This window comes from Colobus angolensis, unplaced genomic scaffold (assembly GCF_000951035.1).
Source record: "Colobus angolensis palliatus isolate OR3802 unplaced genomic scaffold, Cang.pa_1.0 Scaffold124, whole genome shotgun sequence".
NCBI classification, from domain to species: domain Eukaryota; kingdom Metazoa; phylum Chordata; class Mammalia; order Primates; family Cercopithecidae; genus Colobus; species Colobus angolensis.
The window spans coordinates 529,275-549,164 of NW_012113586.1; the positions used below are offsets into that span (position 1 = coordinate 529,275).

Consider the following 19,890-nt stretch of genomic DNA (forward strand, 5'->3'; position numbering starts at 1 on the left):
ACAGTTCAGTGGCATTGTTTAGTACATTGACATTGTTGTTCTACTATCACCACCATTCATTCACAGAACTCTTTTCATCTGAACAAAATAACGTTTTAAGGAACCTTACATCTAACTCTGGTTTCTTCACCCTGCCTCCTTTGACATGTGAGGCTTGAATTACAGGGTAGTTCCGGCCACCGTGATCATTCCACCCCTAGGACTCAGAGAAGCTTAGGACCCTGCTTAGATACTTAAAGGGAGCAGGTCCAAATTCAAGCATCTTTAACCAAGGATCGTTGATATGGGTATGAAATGAAAAGTTGCAGTGGTCACAAGTAATGCCCTGCCCAGTAAAGGCTTGGCCATGTTCCTACTCTGTTCCCAAGCTTCTTTCTTTCGTTACAGGACATGAAGATGACCAAGCCCTGCCTCAGAATAGGGATCTTGTCACAAGAACTTACTAGTTACTTCTGGAGAGGGCAGCATGGTGACTCTTGGGAACTAAAATAGTTGTTTGTATCCAGATGTGGCAGGATGCTCAGATTTGAAAATTATCATGCATTTCCTGGGGTCTGTAGTTGTATTTCTTATACGGAGGGTATGATCAGATTCCTTGGGAGTCAGAAAATAGGCTTTAGTAGTCTATTTACAAACAATTCATCAAGCTGAACTCTGCTACATCCCGAGCCCATCTTCAGCCATCTTTCCTTCCAACTTTAAAGATATGCTACCTTACCATCTTGGAATTTTATAAAGAATAGGGATTCTGCAATATGGAAGCTCCCTGGACACACTAACATCCAAAAAGAAATAGTCCATTGTGAACATAATAGCTATTGAGGCAATGTGGAACAGAATGAGTATGAACAATCTGTCTACAGCCTCGTATTGGCCATACTGCAGTTGGAAAGCCAATGAAGCAAAACTGGCTCCCGTTTCTTTCATTGCCCCTGAGGCTTTTTCTCTAGAAACACTGACAAACATTTGCGAAGTAAGGGGGAAGCAGGACAAGGAAGGAATGGAGACCACTTTGAAGTAGTGTCCCACAGCCAGGAACTAGTGTTTGTGCATTTTCCACATTTGTGAATGAAAAAAAAAGTCTGTTGAATACATTGAGCACAATTATTGTGGGATGCTGTTGCAGAGATAAATAGCAAGGGACTGGTGGTCCACCAAACTGTGTCTATATGGTGGTTGCTCTTGGTTAGTGGCTGCTGCTGTGATTTGAAGAGACAAACATTTATACCTCTTGCTGCTTGATCTTGTTGGCCAAAAACATTGTATTTTTGTTTCATTTTTAAAGCTCCCTCTTCTTCCCTGAGTGACCACAGGCCAGATGGGGCCTATCTCCTGCTATCGACCAGGAGTCCCAGCTGTGCCCTGCGTCTCCTCTGTGGTTCCAGTTGCCTCATGCTTTATCTTGGAGCAGTGGGCCCCAGGGACCTTCTGTTTTGGAATTATTCCTAGAGGAACCTAACTCTAGGAAAATTAAGCTGCATTTTAAGGAATTGAGTTAGGTTACAGAAAGGCCAAAAAGTGATTGAAATGAGGTATCACAGATGAAAATTCTCTATACTGCAAATCACCTTTTAAATATATTGGCCCGGTGTAGCCTCTCCTATGAAGTAGATGACATTAACAAAATGCAGTGAATAGTTTTTCAACTGTTTCCTGCAATTTATGAAAGCTAAAGTGATTTCAAAAAGCTGAAGTGTGATTTCTCTTTTTTTGGTGGGATTTAAGTCACTTTTCTCACCCATCCTGTCGTGTGAGTTGGTACTTATTGTGGAGGCAAGACAGTGTAAGGGACTGGCCTGAGCCAGTGACAGGCCAATCATACTGAGATACAGTGAGTGTTTTCTTCCTATGCTCAGATTACCACAGGCTTAGAACTGAACCCTCTCACACTTGCTCCACCTGTGGCTAGTTCCCATCCCAGCAAAGTTTGTTTAATAACTTGCAGTGACTACTTCTGCCTTTTAAAACGTTTTTTTATTTTTTATTTTCTGAGGCCGGCACTGTGAAACTTTCGTCGATGTGTGTCCTCAGATGCCCTGCCTGAATGGAGGGACTTGTGCTGTGGCCAGTAACATGCCTGATGGTTTCATTTGCCGTTGTCCCCCGGTAAGTGCCCTGTTGCTCATCTAAGAAGGGGCATTGTCTCTTCCATACAATCTGTGACAGAACTGAGATTAAACCTGGTTTAATCAATCTTCCAAATGGGAAGATTTCTCAGTTCTACTCTTTCACAAGAAAGTGCTTGGGTTCTTCCATTTAAAGCTGTTTACAAGCGACAAAACAAAACAAAAACAAAAGTAAATAAAAGCTGTTTAGACACTCCCAGAAACAGTGAGCTTCCCAATCCATGACTGTCAGTCTTAAGAAAAACTAAGGGAAAACCACAAAAAGTGGTGGAATGCCCCCTTGAAAATAGGGCTGATGTATGTGGCTTCTTGGCCCCATGCTGGAAGGTAATCTCACTGCCCGGGTTGGGCCAGAGTTGGTGGAAATGCTGCTCTGCTTGCATTCTTTAGCAGGAACCATTTGGAAGCAAGTTGTCTCTTAAAAGTAGAAGGAAGCTTAATATTAGCTATTTGCTATACCCATTCTTTTATCACTGTCAGAGGCTGAAACCTTCCCAAAACAAGAGGTCCCTATGCCTCAGGAGATACCAAAAGGAAACCTGTCTAGTAACCTTGGCTTGGGCTGAACAGGAAGTACAGAAGGGAGTAGTGAGATGTGGAGGTTTTCTAGAAACCTAAAACTTCCAATATGACTGTTTTCCTACCAATGCCATTTTTATTTCCTCACTGATTTCCACAGGGATTTTCCGGGGCAAGGTGCCAGAGCAGCTGTGGACAAGTGAAATGTAGGAAAGGGGAGCAATGTGTGCACACCGCCTCTGGACCCCGCTGCTTTTGCCCCAACCCCCGGGACTGCGAGTCAGGCTGTGCCAGTAGCCCCTGCCAGCACGGAGGCAGCTGCCACCCTCAGCGCCAGCCTCCTTATTACTCCTGCCAGTGTGCCCCACCATTCTGGGGTAGCCACTGTGAACTCTACACGGCACCCCCCAGCACCCCTCCTGCCACCTGTTTGAGCCAATATTGTGCTGACAAAGCTCGTGATGGCGTCTGTGATGAGGCCTGCAACAGCCATGCCTGTCAGTGGGATGGGGGTGACTGTTCTCTCACCATGGAGAACCCCTGGGCCAACTGCTCCTCCCCACTTCCCTGCTGGGATTATATCAACAACCAGTGTGATGAGCTGTGCAACACGGCCGAGTGCCTGTTTGACAACTTTGAATGCCAGGGGAACAGCAAGACATGCAAGTAAGGGCTTCACATTTTCCAGAAGCTGAAGGGGACTGTCACTAACACACTTCAGTTTCTCGTTCTTGCTCCTAACCACTCCGGTGCTTCAGCCTAAGCTGCTTCTGCTTTTCAGATGGTGCCAGCCTTGTCCCATCGCACACTACCCTGTGCTCTCCCTTGCTGACAAAGGGCCAGGAATGCTTATTGCATAATGACCCTCTCTCTCTGCCTATCTCTGCCTTCTCACCTGCTGCCTTCGTGACCTCCTGGGGGATATAACTTTTGGAAGTGGTGTTTCCCACTTCAAGCAGCCTCTCACATAACCTGCCTGCAGGATGGATGGAAAGGTCTGTATCTCTCTTTTCACCCCATTCCTTTCCCTAAGACTGTTTTTCCCCACCCAGGTTTATCAGGAAGCATGAATTAGATTAGGCCTGTGAACCCTCCTGGTCTTAATTGTTACAGTTGTAGGATGCTGTGTGGTTGACTTAGGAACTTTCCTATTAATTGGCCATTCCATCTAATTTATTCCCAATTAATTATCAACAACCCATGAGGCATAGGTATTATTAACATTCTTTCATAGGTGAGAGAACTTAGGCTCAAGGGTTAAAAAACTTGCCAGAGCAGGTTGTTTCATTGACTCCTAATCTTTTGATTGAGATAGCATGAAAAGTTGTACCAAATAGTATAAATATCAAGGAGTAGGGGATAAGGAGAGGAGAGTGTAGATGAAATAGTTTGTACATCATTTAGGTTTGAGGGTTCTAATTCCTTTTGCAAATATTGAAAGAGCCTGTACAAGTAAGGTCTGGTGTGCTACAAGGACATACCCATCCCCCTTTACCTTCTGTAGTTGGGATTCACTCTTGAAAGGGAAAGAAATGGGTCATGTTAATATGGTTCTCTGTGGCAACTCTCAATGGTTCAGGGCCATTTATCAAGTTTCTAGAGGCATCTTTCACTTTCTAAAGCCCGTTGTTACCTTATTGGGGACAATGGACACAAAGTAGAGGAAGCATGAACCAGGCTGACTTTTGTTTCAGATATGCAGCTTTGTTTGAAAACCTGACTTAGCAGGATTGTAAACTGCCTGGGAGTCCCTAAGCTCCTGCAGCATAGTGAGTACAATGTTCTTCATTTAGGAAGTGCACAACAAGGATGAATGGCGTAGACTATATGTACTCTATGACATCAGGGGTAGGAGATGCAAAGAAGGTTTTGTGGGGCATTTGGATCCTGGGTGTGGGCCACAGAAAATGGGTAGGAAAATCCACCATAGTTCCAAATGAAAAAGCAAATAGAGTTCCAGTCTAATCTGAGCCCCTTTCACCTGTTCTCTGCTTCCCGTTACCTAGGTATGACAAATACTGTGCAGACCATTTCAAAGACAACCACTGTGACCAGGGGTGCAACAGTGAGGAGTGTGGTTGGGATGGGCTGGACTGTGCTGCTGACCAGCCTGAGAACCTGGCAGAGGGTACCCTGGTTATTGTGGTATTGATGCCACCTGAACAGCTGCTCCAGGATGCTCGCAGCTTCTTGCGGGCACTGGGGACCCTGCTCCACACCAACCTGCGCATTAAGCGGGACTCCCAGGGAGAGCTCATGGTGTACCCCTATTATGGTGAGAAGTCAGCTGCCATGAAGAAACAGAGGATGACACGCAGGTCCATTCCTGGTGAACAAGAGCAGGAGGTGGCTGGGTAAGTGTTTGGTTTCTGAACTTCAAGGCTAATTTTATGAAGCCTAGCACTTTGATGTGCAGCACAAGTCATAACTCAACCTATAGAAATGCAAGAATCAGACAAATAGAATGGCCCACCACTTAAGATAAACCCGTTACCCCAGTTCTTATGTTTAAATGTAAAGATGTGCCTTGATCTTGGGCTCCTGAAAAGTGGACTGGGGTACCAGGAGGCAGGATGTCTGGGAGGCCTTCTCGGATGCCAGAATCCATAACCTTTTGCCAGAGTTGCCTCAAATCCCTTTATTAGTGAGATTCCTTTTTACATTAATCATTGCCTTATTGTCAAGGCCCTTCTTTAGAATATACGTCTCTTTGACACAGGTAATGATCTTCAGTTGCTCTGTCATTCACACCTCACTCTTTGTTGGTTTATTCCCAAACTTTCAACCCTCCAACTAGCTGAGATACCAATGCAGAGACAAAGGAAAATAAGGACTAAAAATGCACAGGGATGTATTTTTAGAGTAACACTAAGTACCACTGAGTAGGTAGGAAAGAATGGAAGAAGACCACTGAAATCTTCAGGAGGAAAACAGCTTCTCACTTTGTCATGCATTGCCTCAGCCAGAAGGCTTTGGTCAGCTAGACTAAGGAAGGTGGGACATCCTCTATGTGGGAATTAGTGTTTAAGATCTCAAGGGACAGTATCCTAATTTCTGAGACATGTCTTAAAGCAGCATGCCAGAGGTGGGGACCTGATGCTGAAGGGGAGGAAAGGAGGCTCCCATCACCCTTTATGACACATTCTGCCTGACCTGCACTCTTCTGTTTTACCCCCATCTCTCCTGCTCCGCTTCTCCCTTGGCATCCCACAGCTCTAAAGTTTTTCTGGAAATTGACAACCGCCAGTGTGTTCAAGACTCAGATCACTGTTTCAAGAACACAGATGCAGCAGCAGCTCTCCTGGCCTCTCACGCCATACAGGGGACCCTGTCATACCCTCTCGTGTCTGTCGTCAGTGAGTGGCAGTGGTGTAAAGGGGAAAGTGGCGGGGGGAGAGTGTCAGTTGGGGAAACAATTTTCATTATGTAGCCCTGTATTTTTTCAGAATTGTTGAGGTCAAAGTTGCCCTCTAAATGAATTTAATGCTGACATTGAGAGGTTGATGTTTTATTCAGCACTTTCCCTGTCTCTGTGGACTTTCAGGTGAATCCCTGACTCCAGAACGCACTCAGCTCCTCTATCTCCTTGCTGTTGCTGTTGTCATCATTCTGTTTATTATTCTGTTGGGGGTAATCATGGCAAAACGAAAGCGTAAGCATGGCTCTCTCTGGCTGCCTGAAGGTTTCACTCTTCGCCGAGATGCAAGCAATCACAAGCGTCGTGAGCCAGTGGGACAGGATGCTGTGGGGCTGAAGTAAGAGGCGTTGCCTACAAGCCACTATTCACAGTATAAGTAGGGATGACTAGAAAAGCGTATCTTGTTGAATCTTGATTTTAAATTCTAAGCTCTGGACATTTACTCACACTGCCCATGATTCTAAATGCCTTCTGAGTGACTGAAACCACAGTCAGAGCCTGGGTGCATCTATTCTGTGCATATTATCACAGTGCCACCCAGCTTCTGCGTTGAGGTGCACTTTTGTTGTAAGCTCACGCTCAGTGGGAAGGGAAAGGATGAATGCCAAGGGAATGTCACAAAAATACTGCCCATCTTCTCTGGGCCAAGACCCTGCAGAATTGTAATAGAGCCATGGGAATGTGTCACGGTGGAAAGTGTTGAAAACCACTCTATTAGTTTATGACTTAACCGTCATTCTTATTTTTTATTTTTATAATCATATTAGAAATCTCTCAGTGCAAGTCTCAGAAGCTAACCTAATTGGTTCTGGAACAAGTGAACACTGGGTCGATGATGAAGGGCCCCAACCAAAGAAAGTGAAGGTGAGGTGGCCTTGGTAGAACCACCATTGTCAGACATTATCTGGTTACATTTCAAATTTCTGTCCTTTAGCTCCAGAGTGTCCTGAATGGAAGTAAAGAGTGATAGTCTTTATATGTTACCCAGACAGTAACTATCCTAGGTTCTTTTAAACAGCAGGAATCCTTAGGACATTGATGACCTTGGGTTACCTATGTATACTCTTCAAGAATAACTCTTTAAAAATATTAAAACAAACATGTCTCTTTCCTTTAGTGTCGTGCTGGCAGTAGTCAAGTCAGGAATAGTGTGTATAGATGGCAATTCCTTCATGGCCACGTCTCTTCCTTATCCTTTGTGGGTACTTCTCCTTCTATAAGAAAAGATGAAATTAAGCAGTGGAAGAAAGCCAGTGATCATTGACATTGGCAAAATGAAAGCCAGTGATCATGGCAAAACGTTGACATTGGAGGCTCCATACTTTGAGCCTGGGAAACTAAAACCATATAAAAGCAAGTGGTAGATTGGGCTGAGACTGACATGAAAAAGGAGACCATCCATCCACAGCTGTGCATTGCTGGGAGCTGGTAGAGCATGATGGTTAAGAAGACCATCACTGGCCCTCACCCCTCCTCAGGCAGAGCAGGAGGTGGATGTGTTGGATGTGAATGTCCGGGGCCCAGGTCAGCACCCGGCCTCATTCCCTCTTCACTGGGCTGTGTCTGCCCATGGTTCCACATTGTTGTCCCTGTGTTTGCCCCATCCAGCCATACACCCCTTCCCAATTTCACAGACTCTAAATCAGCTTGAGGAAATGAATGCTTAAGGAATGTAGCCATGAAGAAATTATGATATTAACTAATCTTTAGTTAATATCAGAACTGGATTCAAATCCAAAACTCTGCCACTTAGTAGCTGGCAAGTTACTTAACCTCTTTGTAATTATCATTCCTTATAAAATGCAGATGATAATAACCCTTTCCTCTGTGGGTGGTTGTGTTGGCCTATGTGCCTTATCTACTTTCCTGTCATGTACTAAGTGTTCAGTAAAGGGTAGCTGCTTTTAAATTATCATAATTATTATTGAATAGTCTTTCCTGAGTGCTTACTGCATGTTGGGTGCTATGTTGAGTACAAGGAAGCAATGTTGAACAAGGCTTATTTTGCCTTCTCGAGAAGCTTACAGCCTTGTGGTGGAGATGGCCATGTAATACTATGTAAGCACTTAAAACAAGATCAGTTAAGCAGAGGTAAGCAGAGTATGCTTTTTAGGGCCAGCAAGAAGAATTCAAGTTTACTTTCTAGTGGAGGGTAGGAAAAGTGAGAGTTGGGTGCTCTGGAGATCTAAAGGCTAAAGCCTAGAGTTTGGGATGGGGGAAGGGAATTGTCTAGATGATGCAGGAAAAGTAAGCAGGAGCCACATCACGAGAGCAGTGGGAAGCCAAGGCTAAGGTAATCCTCTGGAGGGGTGGAGGAGTAGGAAGAGAGAAAACGATGGGAGATAAGCAGGGGTGGTGGAGGCTTTGGACAGCTTCTCATTAGCAGTTTCTGGTGGTGGCCAGATTGATAGGGAGCATTGTTTTCACTTTTCAGGCTGAAGATGAAGCCTTACTCTCAGAAGAAGACGACCCCATTGATCGACGGCCATGGACACAGCAGCACCTTGAAGCCGCAGACATCCGTAGGACACCATCGCTGGCCCTCACCCCTCCTCAGGCAGAGCAGGAGGTGGATGTGTTGGATGTGAATGTCCGGGGCCCAGGTCAGCACCCGGCCTCTTCCCCTCTTCACGGGGCTGTGTCTGCCCATGGTTCCACATTGCTGTCCCTGTGTTTGCCCCATCCAGCCATACACCCCTTCCCCATTTCACAGACTCTAAATCAGCTTGAGGAAATGAATGCTTAAGGAATGTAGCCATGAAGAAATTATCAACTCAGAAAGGGAAGGATTTTACATTGCTTCACGTACAGTATGTTGAGACTAAACAGGCTGATAAAATGGGTTAGATTGTAGTAGGATAGAAAAATAATATCCCAAAGCAGAGGATAGTTAGTTAATATCTTATGCATATATCAATTGCTCTATTAATATTACATATTTTTAAATGTCCAATTAAAATAACATATCACTTAAACCTGAATAGAAAAACTTGTTTTACTTAGAGAAGAGCCCCCAGCTTAAAAGGACTTGTACTTTCCCATTATTCTTTACAGAAACGATGTTATCAGAGGAAAAGGTAGCAAATATGAAACTAATAACCAGTTACTACAAGAAGTACAGGGAATTCTTTGCCCCTAAGAGTAACTTAAATAGAGCTGTTTCAAGCTGAAGATAGGGTTAACTGCCTTCTCCTTCTTGAGTACTTTATGGAATTTTCCATTCCTACAGATGGCTGCACCCCATTAATGTTGGCTTCTCTCCGAGGAGGCAGCTCAGATTTGAGTGATGAAGATGAAGATGCAGAGGACTCTTCTGCTAACATCATCACAGACTTGGTCTACCAAGGTGCCAGCCTCCAGGCCCAGACGGACCGGACTGGTGAAATGGCCCTGCACCTTGCAGCCCGCTACTCACGGGCTGATGCTGCCAAGCGTCTCCTGGATGCAGGTGCAGATGCCAATGCCCAGGACAACATGGGCCGCTGCCCCCTCCATGCTGCAGTGGCAGCTGATGCCCAAGGTGTCTTCCAGGTAAAGAACATGAGAAGAGTCACTTGATTAATAATTCCTATGGCTCTGTACAGTTTTATCTTTTTTAAGGAACTAATATCTCATTGAATTTATTCAATCATTTGAGAGATTAGGGCAGGTATTAGAATCATGCCTGCTAGATGGGAAAGTGGGAAGGGAGATGGCAAACTGACCTAGCCATATATAGGAAGATAGTGATAGAGCCAACTGCAGATAACACCAGTCTTTCTGATTATTAGTGATAATTTGTTGTGCCAAGATGCTTCCCAAATGCATAGATTAGATGAAAGTGATACCTGGTCTGGAGCCTTTGACTAGTATCTGCTACTGCTTATGGATTGGCCTGACTGTATGGGCTTCCAGCTGCTCATTGGCAGTTTTCTTGACCTGAGTTCATATTATATTCCCTGATGCCTGTTTATCCTTATGAGGAAATAGGAAGCATTCTGAATCACCTTAGACTGTATACTGACTGAATCTGTGATATTTCCCCACATCCCTCTTCTTTCCTGAGGAAGTAGAAGGCTCTTCACTTTACATCGGCCATTATTTATTGAGCATGTATTTTTTTATTTATTCAATCAACAACTATTTATTGATTGATGACGATAGAATCTTGGGCACAAAGATAACAAGACTTTCCCTCCCCTCCGGGAACCTACAGTGTAGCCTCAGCTCTGATGCCCTTGTTTCTTCACTGAGTTTCATTATTTTCCTTCATCCAGGTGACTGTCTTTTCTGTATTTTCTCCTCTTCCAGATTCTGATTCGCAACCGAGTAACTGATCTAGATGCCAGGATGAATGATGGTACTACACCCCTGATCCTGGCTGCCCGCCTGGCTGTGGAGGGAATGGTGGCAGAACTGATCAACTGCCAAGCAGATGTGAATGCAGTGGATGACCATGGTAGGGATGAAAGGCAGGGATTTGGATTCTTACCTGCAAAGCATGCCTCTGAGGAGGGGGAATGGTTACATGACCCTTAAAGAACTGTCTGAGATTCAAATACATGGGAGATTCACTCATTCTTTCATTCATGCATTTATGCATTCTTCCTTTAACATGCAACTCAGAGATCCAAGCCAGTAGGAGATCCCTAGTTAAAATGAGGGATTTTTAATGAGGGTTCTTGGACCTCAGAGCAGATACATGAAAGGTGTTCCCATATAGTTTCCTAGGCATAACACTCTTGATTTGAGGATTTATGAGAGCTGACTTCTCTAGGAGAGTTGTGGAATATTCTCAATATAAATTCTGACATGTAATATATAGGTTTTTGTCTTCAGTACGTAACAGGGTAGATTCTGCCATGTAGGGGACATGAATACCTCATACAAGTGATCCTTTCACCTAGAGGTCTTCTGCAGGCTAGGCAGCCTGTACTGAAGTATTTCTAGAACAGAGGAAAAGGAAGAGATTACTTTGGTTTTTCCTATAGACTCCTACAGAGAACTGCTTCCTGTTGATCTCTGGGGAATTTAAAGTTTCATTGTACAAGTCATGGTGTTTTTTACTAAGAGTATGATATATCTGTTTATAAAAATGTTTCTCCCCTTCAGGAAAATCTGCTCTTCACTGGGCAGCTGCTGTCAATAATGTGGAGGCGACTCTTTTGCTGTTGAAAAATGGGGCTAACCGAGACATGCAGGACAACAAGGTACAATTTGTGGGTGCTGAGCTTGAGGAGGCTCATAGCAGTGCCTCAGTTATAAGCCCCTTCCCATTTCTCCTTGCATATCCTTGTGATATGTATAGACAAAGATGGAAGCAGTTTGGGCAGACACTGGGTTTGGAGAGCTTGATGAGGATATAGGGCTTGTCCAGGCATGTGTCAGGATGGAGTTCTTTGCCCTCTCAGTATTCAGCTTGTAGTAGGCTGGCTATAGATAGCTTGGTGTAACCTTTTCTCTTCCCTGACATTTCCTTTTCTCCAGCTGTCTCTTCTGTTCATAGTCACTTCTTTTTCTCTTGGTGTCTTTCTTTTTTCCCTCCTGCTGCTTTTTTTTCTGTCCTTGGACACCCTGATGTTTTCCTGTTTGATTTTTCTCCATCTGAGTTTTTTGTCCTGCTTCCTTCTGTCATTCATCTTCTCTCAGTTTTCTTCATTTTCCTCATCTTAGTCCTTTCTTGCACATGTTTTGTCTCTTCTTTATTTCACTGTTTCCCTTATTTTTCCCAGTTCTGTACATGCCTTAGTTTTTTCTCTTCCTACCTTTCTTATTTCTAACTCCTTTTCCTATTAGAATCTTATTTTGATAAGCTCAGTACTCTTTTAAGTGAGTCTCTGGCTCAGGGGCATGCTTTATTTTATGAATTCCCAACTGAAGAGATGTTCCCCTTAAGGTGCAAAATTGTTTTTTGAGGCGAGGTGAAATAATCTTACTCTTTTTATGTATAAGTCACAGATATACATTCAGTACATTGGTAGAGGTACATGCCTAAGGGGGTGATAATAAGAAAGATTGAGAAAAACTGCTCTATTCTCAAGAGTGTCATTAACGTGTTCTGTGATGGGCCTTTTCTGTAGGAAGAGACACCTCTGTTTCTTGCTGCCCGGGAGGGGAGCTATGAAGCAGCCAAGATCCTGTTAGACCATTTTGCCAATCGAGACATCACAGACCATATGGATCGTCTTCCCCGGGATGTGGCTCGGGATCGCATGCACCATGACATTGTGCGCCTCCTGGATGAATACAATGTGACCCCAAGCCCTCCAGGCACCGTGTTGACTTCTGCTCTCTCACCTGTCATCTGTGGGCCCAACAGATCTTTCCTCAGCCTGAAGCACACCCCAGTGGGCAAGAAGTCTAGACGGCCCAGTGCCAAGAGTACCATGCCCACTAGCCTCCCTAACCTTGCCAAGGAGGCGAAGGATGCCAAGGGTAGTAGGAGGAAGAAGTCTCTGAGTGAGAAGGTCCAACTGTCTGAGAGTTCAGTAACTTTATCTCCTGTTGATTCCCTAGAATCTCCTCACACATACGTTTCCGATACCACATCCTCTCCAATGATTACATCCCCTGGGATGTTACAGGCCTCACCCAACCCTATGTTGGCCACTGCCGCCCCTCCTGCCTCAGTCCATGCCCAGCATGCACTGTCTTTTTCTAACCTTCATGAAATGCAGCCTTTGGCTCATGGGGCCAGCACTGTGCTTCCCTCAGTGAGCCAGTTGCTATCCCACCACCACATTGTGCCCCCAGGCAGTGGCAGTGCTGGAAGCTTGAGTAGGCTCCATCCAGTCCCAGTCCCAGCAGATTGGATGAACCGCATGGAGGTGAATGAAACCCAGTACAATGAGATGTTTGGCATGGTCCTGGCTCCAGCTGAGGGCACCCACCCTAGCATAGCTCCCCAGAGCAGGCCACCGGAAGGGAAGCACCTAACCACCCCTCGGGAGCCCTTGCCCCCCATTGTGACTTTCCAGCTCATCCCTAAAGGCAGTATTGCCCAACCAGCGGGGGCTCCCCAGCCTCAGTCCACCTGCCCTCCAGCTGTTACGGGCCCCCTGCCCACCATGTACCAGCTTCCAGAAATGGCCCGTTTGCCCAGTGTGGCCTTCCCCACTGCCATGATGCCCCAACAGGACGGGCAGGTAGCTCAGACCATTCTCCCAGCCTATCATCCTTTCCCAGCCTCTGTGGGCAAGTACCCCACACCCCCTTCACAGCACAGTTATGCTTCCTCAAATGCTGCTGAGCGAACACCCAGTCACAGTGGTCACCTCCAGGGTGAGCATCCCTACCTGACACCATCCCCAGAGTCTCCTGACCAGTGGTCAAGTTCATCACCCCACTCTGCTTCTGACTGGTCAGATGTGACCACCAGCCCTACCCCTGGGGGTGCTGGAGGAGGTCAGCGGGGACCTGGGACACACATGTCTGAGCCACCACACAACAACATGCAGGTTTATGCGTGAAAGAGTCTGCCTCCAGTGTAGAGACATAACTGCCTTTTGTAAATGCTGCTGAGGAACAAATGAAGGTCATCCGGGAGAGAAATGAAGAAATCTCTGGAGCCAGCTTCTAGAGGTAGGAAAGAGAAGATGCTTGTATTCAGATAATGCAAGAGAAGCAATTTGTCAGTTTCACTGGGTATCTGCAAGGCTTATTGATTAATCTAATAATCAAGACAAGTTTATGGAAATGTAAGATGAATACAAGCCTTGGGTCCATGTTTACTCTCTTCTATTTGGAGCATAAGATGGATGCTTACTGAAGCCCAGACATTCTTGCAGCCTTGACTGTGTTTTAAGCCCTGCGGGCTTCTGCCATGTCCATGAGAAGATTCTACACTAGAGTCCTGTTGGGAATTGTGCCCTGGAATTCTGCCTGAATTGACCTATGCATCTTCTCCTCCTTGGACATTCTTTTGTCTTCATTTGGTGCTTTCAGTTTTGCACCTCTCCATGATTGTAGCCCTACCAGCATGTTATAGGGCAAGACCTTTGTGTTTTTAATCATTCTGGCCCATGAAAGCAACTTTGGTCTCCTTTCCCCTCCTGTCTTCCCAGTATCCCTTGGAGTCTCACAAGGTTTACTTTGGTGTGGTTCTCAGCATAAACCTTTCAAGTATGTTTCTTTAGAAAATGGACATACTGTATTATGTTCTCCTGTATATATCATTCCTGGAGAGAGAAGGGGAGCAGAATATTTTTCTTCCACAAATTTTGGGGGCAGGAGATCCCTTCAAAAGGCTACACCTTGATTTTTCTTGGCTGTGTGCAGGTCTTCATATAAACTTTACCAGGAAGAAGGGTATGAGTCTGTTGTTTTTCTGTGTATGGGCCTGGTCAGTGTGAAGTTTTATCCTTTATAGTCTAGTTACTATGACCCTCCCTACTTTTCTAAAACCAGAAAAAGGTTTGGAATGTTGGAATGACCAAGCGACAAGCTAACTTGTGCAAGAGCCGGCTACCCACCCACAGGTCCCCCTACTTCCTACCAAGCATTCCATTGACTGGCCTGTATGGAACATATTTGTCCCAGATCTGAGCACTCTAGGCCTGTTTCACTCACTCACCCAGCATATGAAACTAGTTGTCACTGTCGAGCCTTTCCTTTCATCTCCACAGAAGACACGGTCTCAAATGTTGTACCCTTGCTCTTTAGGACTGAACTTTCCTTAGCCCAAGGGACCCATTGACAGTTGTCTTCCTTTTGTTGGATGATCAGTCTCTACTTTCTGATTATCTTGCTGCTTAAAGACCTGCTCACCAATCTTTCTTTCACACTTGTGGTCTGAGTTACTGGTATACCCAGTATGTTCTCACTGAAGACATGGACTTTCTGTGTTCAAGTGCAGGAAATGGAAAGTTGGACTTGTTTTCTATGGTCCAAGACAGCCCTATAAGAAGATTGGAAAAGGAGGAACTATATAGCTGTTTTCTGCTACCATTTCTTTTCCTCTGAAGCGGCCATGGCATTCCCTTTGGCAAATAACATAGAAACTCAACAGAACGTTTTCCTTTCCTAGAGTCAGTCACCTTCTAGATGATAATGGACAACTACAGACTTGCTCATTGTTCAGACTGTGACTGCCCCTCATCTGAACCCACTGTCTGTATTCATGCTCTTGGCAGTTTCCTTGACTCTCTTTTAAGGGCAGAAGCATTTTAGTTAATGGTAGAAAAATAATAGTTTTCTTCCTCTTCTCCTTGGGCCAGTTAATAATTGGTCCATGGCTACACTGCCACTTTTGTCAGGTACTGTGATGCCCATGACACCTGCAAAATAAGTTCTGCCTGGACATTTTGTAGATATTAACAGGTGAATTCCTGACTCTTTTGGTTTGAATGACAGTTCTCATTCCTTCTGTGGCTGCAAGTATACATCAGTGCTTCCCACTTACCTGATATGTCTGTTGGTAGCCCCATATGGAAACCCTGTGTGTCTGTTGGCATGATAGTTTACAAATGGTTTTTTCAGTCCTGCCCAAATTTATTGAACCAACAAAAATAAGTAGTTCTGCCCTGAGATAAGCAGATTAAGTTTGTTCATTCTCTCTTTATTCTCTCCATGTGGCAACATTCTGTCAGCCTCTTTCATAGTGTGCAAACATTTTACCATTCTAAATGGTGACTCTCTGTCCTTGGAACCATTTATTATTCATAGATGAGGAAAACCTATCTGCATGGACCTCTGTGGACCACAGCATTCCTGCCCCTTCCTGCCCTCCTGCCCCAGCCCCACTTCTGAAAATATCAGCTGCTGATCCAGCCACTGGATATTTTATATCCTCCCTTTTCCCTAAGCATGATGTCAGACCAAATTGCTTGTTTCTTTTTCTTGGAATACTTTAATTTGGATCCTTTGGGTTTGGAGAAAGGGAATGTGAAAGCTGTCATTACAGACAATAGGTTTCAGTGATGAGGAGGACAACACTGCCTTTCAAACATTTTACTGACCTCTTAGATTTTGAGAACTCTTGAATTGTGTGGTATCTAATAAAAGGGAAGGTAAGATGGATAATCACTTTCTTATTTGGGTTCTGAATTGGAGACTCGGTTTTTGTGAGATACATCTTTTATGCCATGTATAGATCCTCCCCTGTTATTTTTGGTTTATTTTTATTTTTATACATTCTTTCTTTCTTTGACTCCTTTTCTGCCTGCTTTTGGGGATAGGTTTTTTGTTTGTTTATTTGCTTCCTCTGTTTTGTTTTAAGCATCATTTTCTTAGGTGGGGGAGGGAGAGGTATGTGGGAAAGAGAGTCTGAGAATTAAAGATTTTAGTATAAGCAATTGGCTGTGATGCTCAAATCCACTGTATCATCTTATTGAATTTGACAATTTGTAATTCTTGCATAATAAAGAACCAAAGGTATAATGTTTTGTTGAGAGGTGGTTTAGGGATTTTGGCCCTAACAAATACAGTGAATGTATGATGACTATTTGGGAGGATACATTTATGTACCCAGAGGCCCCCACTAATAACTGGTACTATGGTTACTTCCTTGTGTACATTTCTCTTAAAAGTGATATTATATCTGTTTGTATGAGAAACCCAATAACCAAGAAAATGACCGCATATTCCTGACTAAACATAGTAAGGAAAATGCACACTTTGTTTTTACTTTTCCGTTTCATTCTAAAGGTAGTTAAGATGAAATTTATATGAAAGCATTTTTATCACAAAATAAAAAAGGTTTGCCAAGCTCAGTGGTGTTGTATTTTTTATTTTCCAGTACTGCATCCCTGGCCTGGCAGTGTTACCTCATGATGTCATAATTTGCTGAGAGAGCAAATTTTCTTTTCTTTCTGAATCCCACAAAGCCTAGCATCAAACTTCTTTTTTTCTTTCTTTAGTTAGATCATAAATAAATGTTCCTGGGGAAAAAGTATCTGTCAAATAGGAAACATCACAAAACTGAGCACTCTTCTGTGCACTAGCTATAGCTGGTGACAGACAGTTGCTCAGGGACCAAGTGCCTTCCAATGGAAATGCGAAGTAGTTGCTATGGCAAGAATTGGAAATTGGGATATAAGTAATAATATTAATTATGCTGTTATGTAAACAATGGGTTTGTAATATTCCTTAAGTGAACTTTGCATAGAACTTAATATACAGGATTATAAAATAATATTTTGTGTATAAATTTGTTGTAAGTTCACATTCATACATTTATAAAGTCAGATATTTGAACATAAATACTTGATGTTGATAATATGTATGGCATTAGCAGTCTCGTATTGACCCTAGCATCTTATTTCCATTTTCCATTATTTTGCAGAAACTTATCAGTCATACATGCATAATTATAAATGGTAATAGTATTTTTTTAAATGACTTGAAATATTAGGATATGCTTCTGCTAAGCAGATAAAGGAGCCTTGTTCAAGATCTGCACACTTAAGGTTTTAACATAATTTAGCATTAATTGGTTATGTTCAGAATGTTTTAATTTTATATAAAACATATTTAAGTCTTCATACTGGGTTTTATAATGGTGGAAGAATAAAATGAATTTGAGAGCTAAGGAATGATCACCTGTGCAGGCCGGCCACTCAGAGCTCAAATTGCCACTTGCAAACTGTTTGGGAACTAAATTGCTCAATGAAAACCTGCTTCAGTGGATCCAGGCTGCAGGCCATTGGGTGGCTGACCACATCCAGCCCCTGCAATTATAAGTCTTGAATGCTAGCCTTTGATTTTGCAGGGAGAACTCGGGACACTCCCAGATGTGAAAGCCAAAAAAGGATAGTAGGGCTGAAGCCAAGTGCCACCCTATCAATCACAAAGCTGGAACACTAGGCTTGGACACTAGACCATGAGCATGCCAGGAGAGGGGCTAGTGCCTCAGTCATGCAATTAAAAAGCCTCACCACCCAAGGAGAGGGGCTGCTTCCTTTATCAGAACAACCTCCTTAATGCCCACATGCTTTTCAGGATGTGGGCAACGGGGGAACTGTGAGCCCGTTACTGCCTCTGCCTCTGCCACTACGCCTTTCAGCCACAGGGTATATGAAGTGTGTGTGTGTGTCGTGTGTGTGAAAGAGAATACAACCTTTCCTTCTTTTGACTTAGCACTTAGCAAAACACATTTAAAATATTTGTACCAGTCAAGTCCCAACCACAAAGTGTGGGCACACTCAAATTAGGATACGTCAAAGAGGGCTATTTACAAAGGATTAATTACAAAAGCGTATGTGCAATGTCAGGGACCAACACACAGTAATGCAGAAACCCGTGTTAGCATCAGCAGAGCTATTTCCACTTCTGGGCCCAAAAGGCCAGGAGAAGTCGCTAGGACCCGGAAGCAGAATCCTGTAGAGCAGGGGTCCCCAGCCCCCAGGCCACTGACTGGATACCTTAGCCTCTTAGGAACCGTTAGGAACCGGGCTGCACAGCAGGAGGTGAGTAGCTGGCTTGCTGAGCGGCTGGCAAGCAAGCATTACTGCCTGAGCTCCGCCTCCTGTCAGATCAGCAGTGGTGTTAGATTCTCACAGGAGCACGAACCCTATTGTGAACTGCATATGTGAGGGATCTAGGTTGTGCACTCATGATAATCTAATGTCTGATGATCTGAGATGGAAGAGTTTCATCCCAAAACCATTCCCTGGCCCCAGTCCATAGAAATACTACCTTCCACAAAACTGGTTCCTGCTGCCAAAAAGGTTGGAGACTGCTGCTGTAGAGCAGGCTACCTCAAGAAGAGCTGTGACTTCCTTCAAAGCACACAGTGGGCCTTAAGCCCTCTCAGAAAGAAGCTAGGGAATGAATGAATACCCTGATCTAATTCGCTTCACTGGGCTTTCTGTTTGCTGACTCCAAGTGGAAACCTGCAAATGTGGGAGCTGTTGATTATAATCTATCAATGTAAGTCAGCTTTCTGGCTGAGAGCTTGGTGGAGAAGAAAAGAGTGAATCTGAAGGGGCAAACATATCACTATCTAAAATAACATTCTCCCTCCAACTATATTTCTGAGAAATTTCCACTGGTACCCTGTTATTGATGTGTCTAGGCAGAAAGCATAAAGTTAAAAAATTTAGAATCGTGACTTCTTTTTCTGATTTAGTAGTGTGTTTCTTCACTACTTTGGCTTTGAGTACTCAAGCTGAAGACGGTCATTGGCAGTGGGATGGATAAATTCTGGCACATTCATTGAAATGAATGCTATGCATAAATGAAAAAGAGCAACTTGCAACAACACGAAGTATATTCATCAAAATAATGTTGAGCAAAATAAGGCAGACACAATACATTCTGTATGATTTCATTATATAAGTTTAGGAAAAACCAACTAATAGTAAACAGATAATCTGAACAGTGGCTACTTTTTGGGAGAAAGGTCTAGACTGAAGTGAGGGAAATAAGAATCTTTCTGGAGTCTGAAAGTATCTTGACCTGGGTAGTGATTACATGAGTGTATACATACATAAAACTTCACGTAAAATTTAACTTGAGATTCATGCATTTGACTTATGTAAATTATACTTCAATAAAATGTATCTACAATAACCTACAGAAAAGTACAAGCATCTAATATTAGAATTCATAAAATGTTGATATTTTGTACTTATTTCAGATGTTTGAAGATGCATAATGCTTATGGCTTAAAACTCCCATATTTCATCCTCTAATTCCATTTCTCTTCCTGTTTTTTCCTTCCTCTTTCCTTTCCTAGTTAGTTATTTTTATAAATTTGGTCTGTGGGGATTATTTTCTTCTTGAAAACATTGTTGTTTGCAATAGTTGGTCCATGTAAAAAGTCTGTTTCCAAATGCAATTGTATAAAATGTGGGACTCCATAACTGTGAATTTAATTGACTGAGTGAGACAAGCCAATGGAGTCAGCTT

At 43.6% G+C, this 19,890-nt stretch overlaps 1 protein-coding gene across 1 annotated transcript in view; it reads left to right on the forward strand.

Annotated features, from left to right (window-relative positions):
- The window catches only part of NOTCH2 (notch 2), a 167,803-nt gene extending 150,565 nt beyond the window's left edge, over positions 1-17,238 (forward strand). Inside the window, exons 24-34 of the mRNA XM_011933036.1 lie at positions 1,994-2,106; positions 2,806-3,311; positions 4,652-4,999; positions 5,859-6,001; positions 6,190-6,400; positions 6,831-6,927; positions 8,498-8,666; positions 9,293-9,594; positions 10,354-10,501; positions 11,155-11,252; positions 12,123-17,238. Coding sequence (XP_011788426.1) covers positions 1,994-2,106; positions 2,806-3,311; positions 4,652-4,999; positions 5,859-6,001; positions 6,190-6,400; positions 6,831-6,927; positions 8,498-8,666; positions 9,293-9,594; positions 10,354-10,501; positions 11,155-11,252; positions 12,123-13,511 — 3,524 coding nt within the window. The 3' untranslated portion in view covers positions 13,512-17,238. The remainder of the gene's footprint in view (positions 1-1,993; positions 2,107-2,805; positions 3,312-4,651; positions 5,000-5,858; positions 6,002-6,189; positions 6,401-6,830; positions 6,928-8,497; positions 8,667-9,292; positions 9,595-10,353; positions 10,502-11,154; positions 11,253-12,122) is intronic.
- Positions 17,239-19,890: the final 2,652 nt, after the last annotated feature.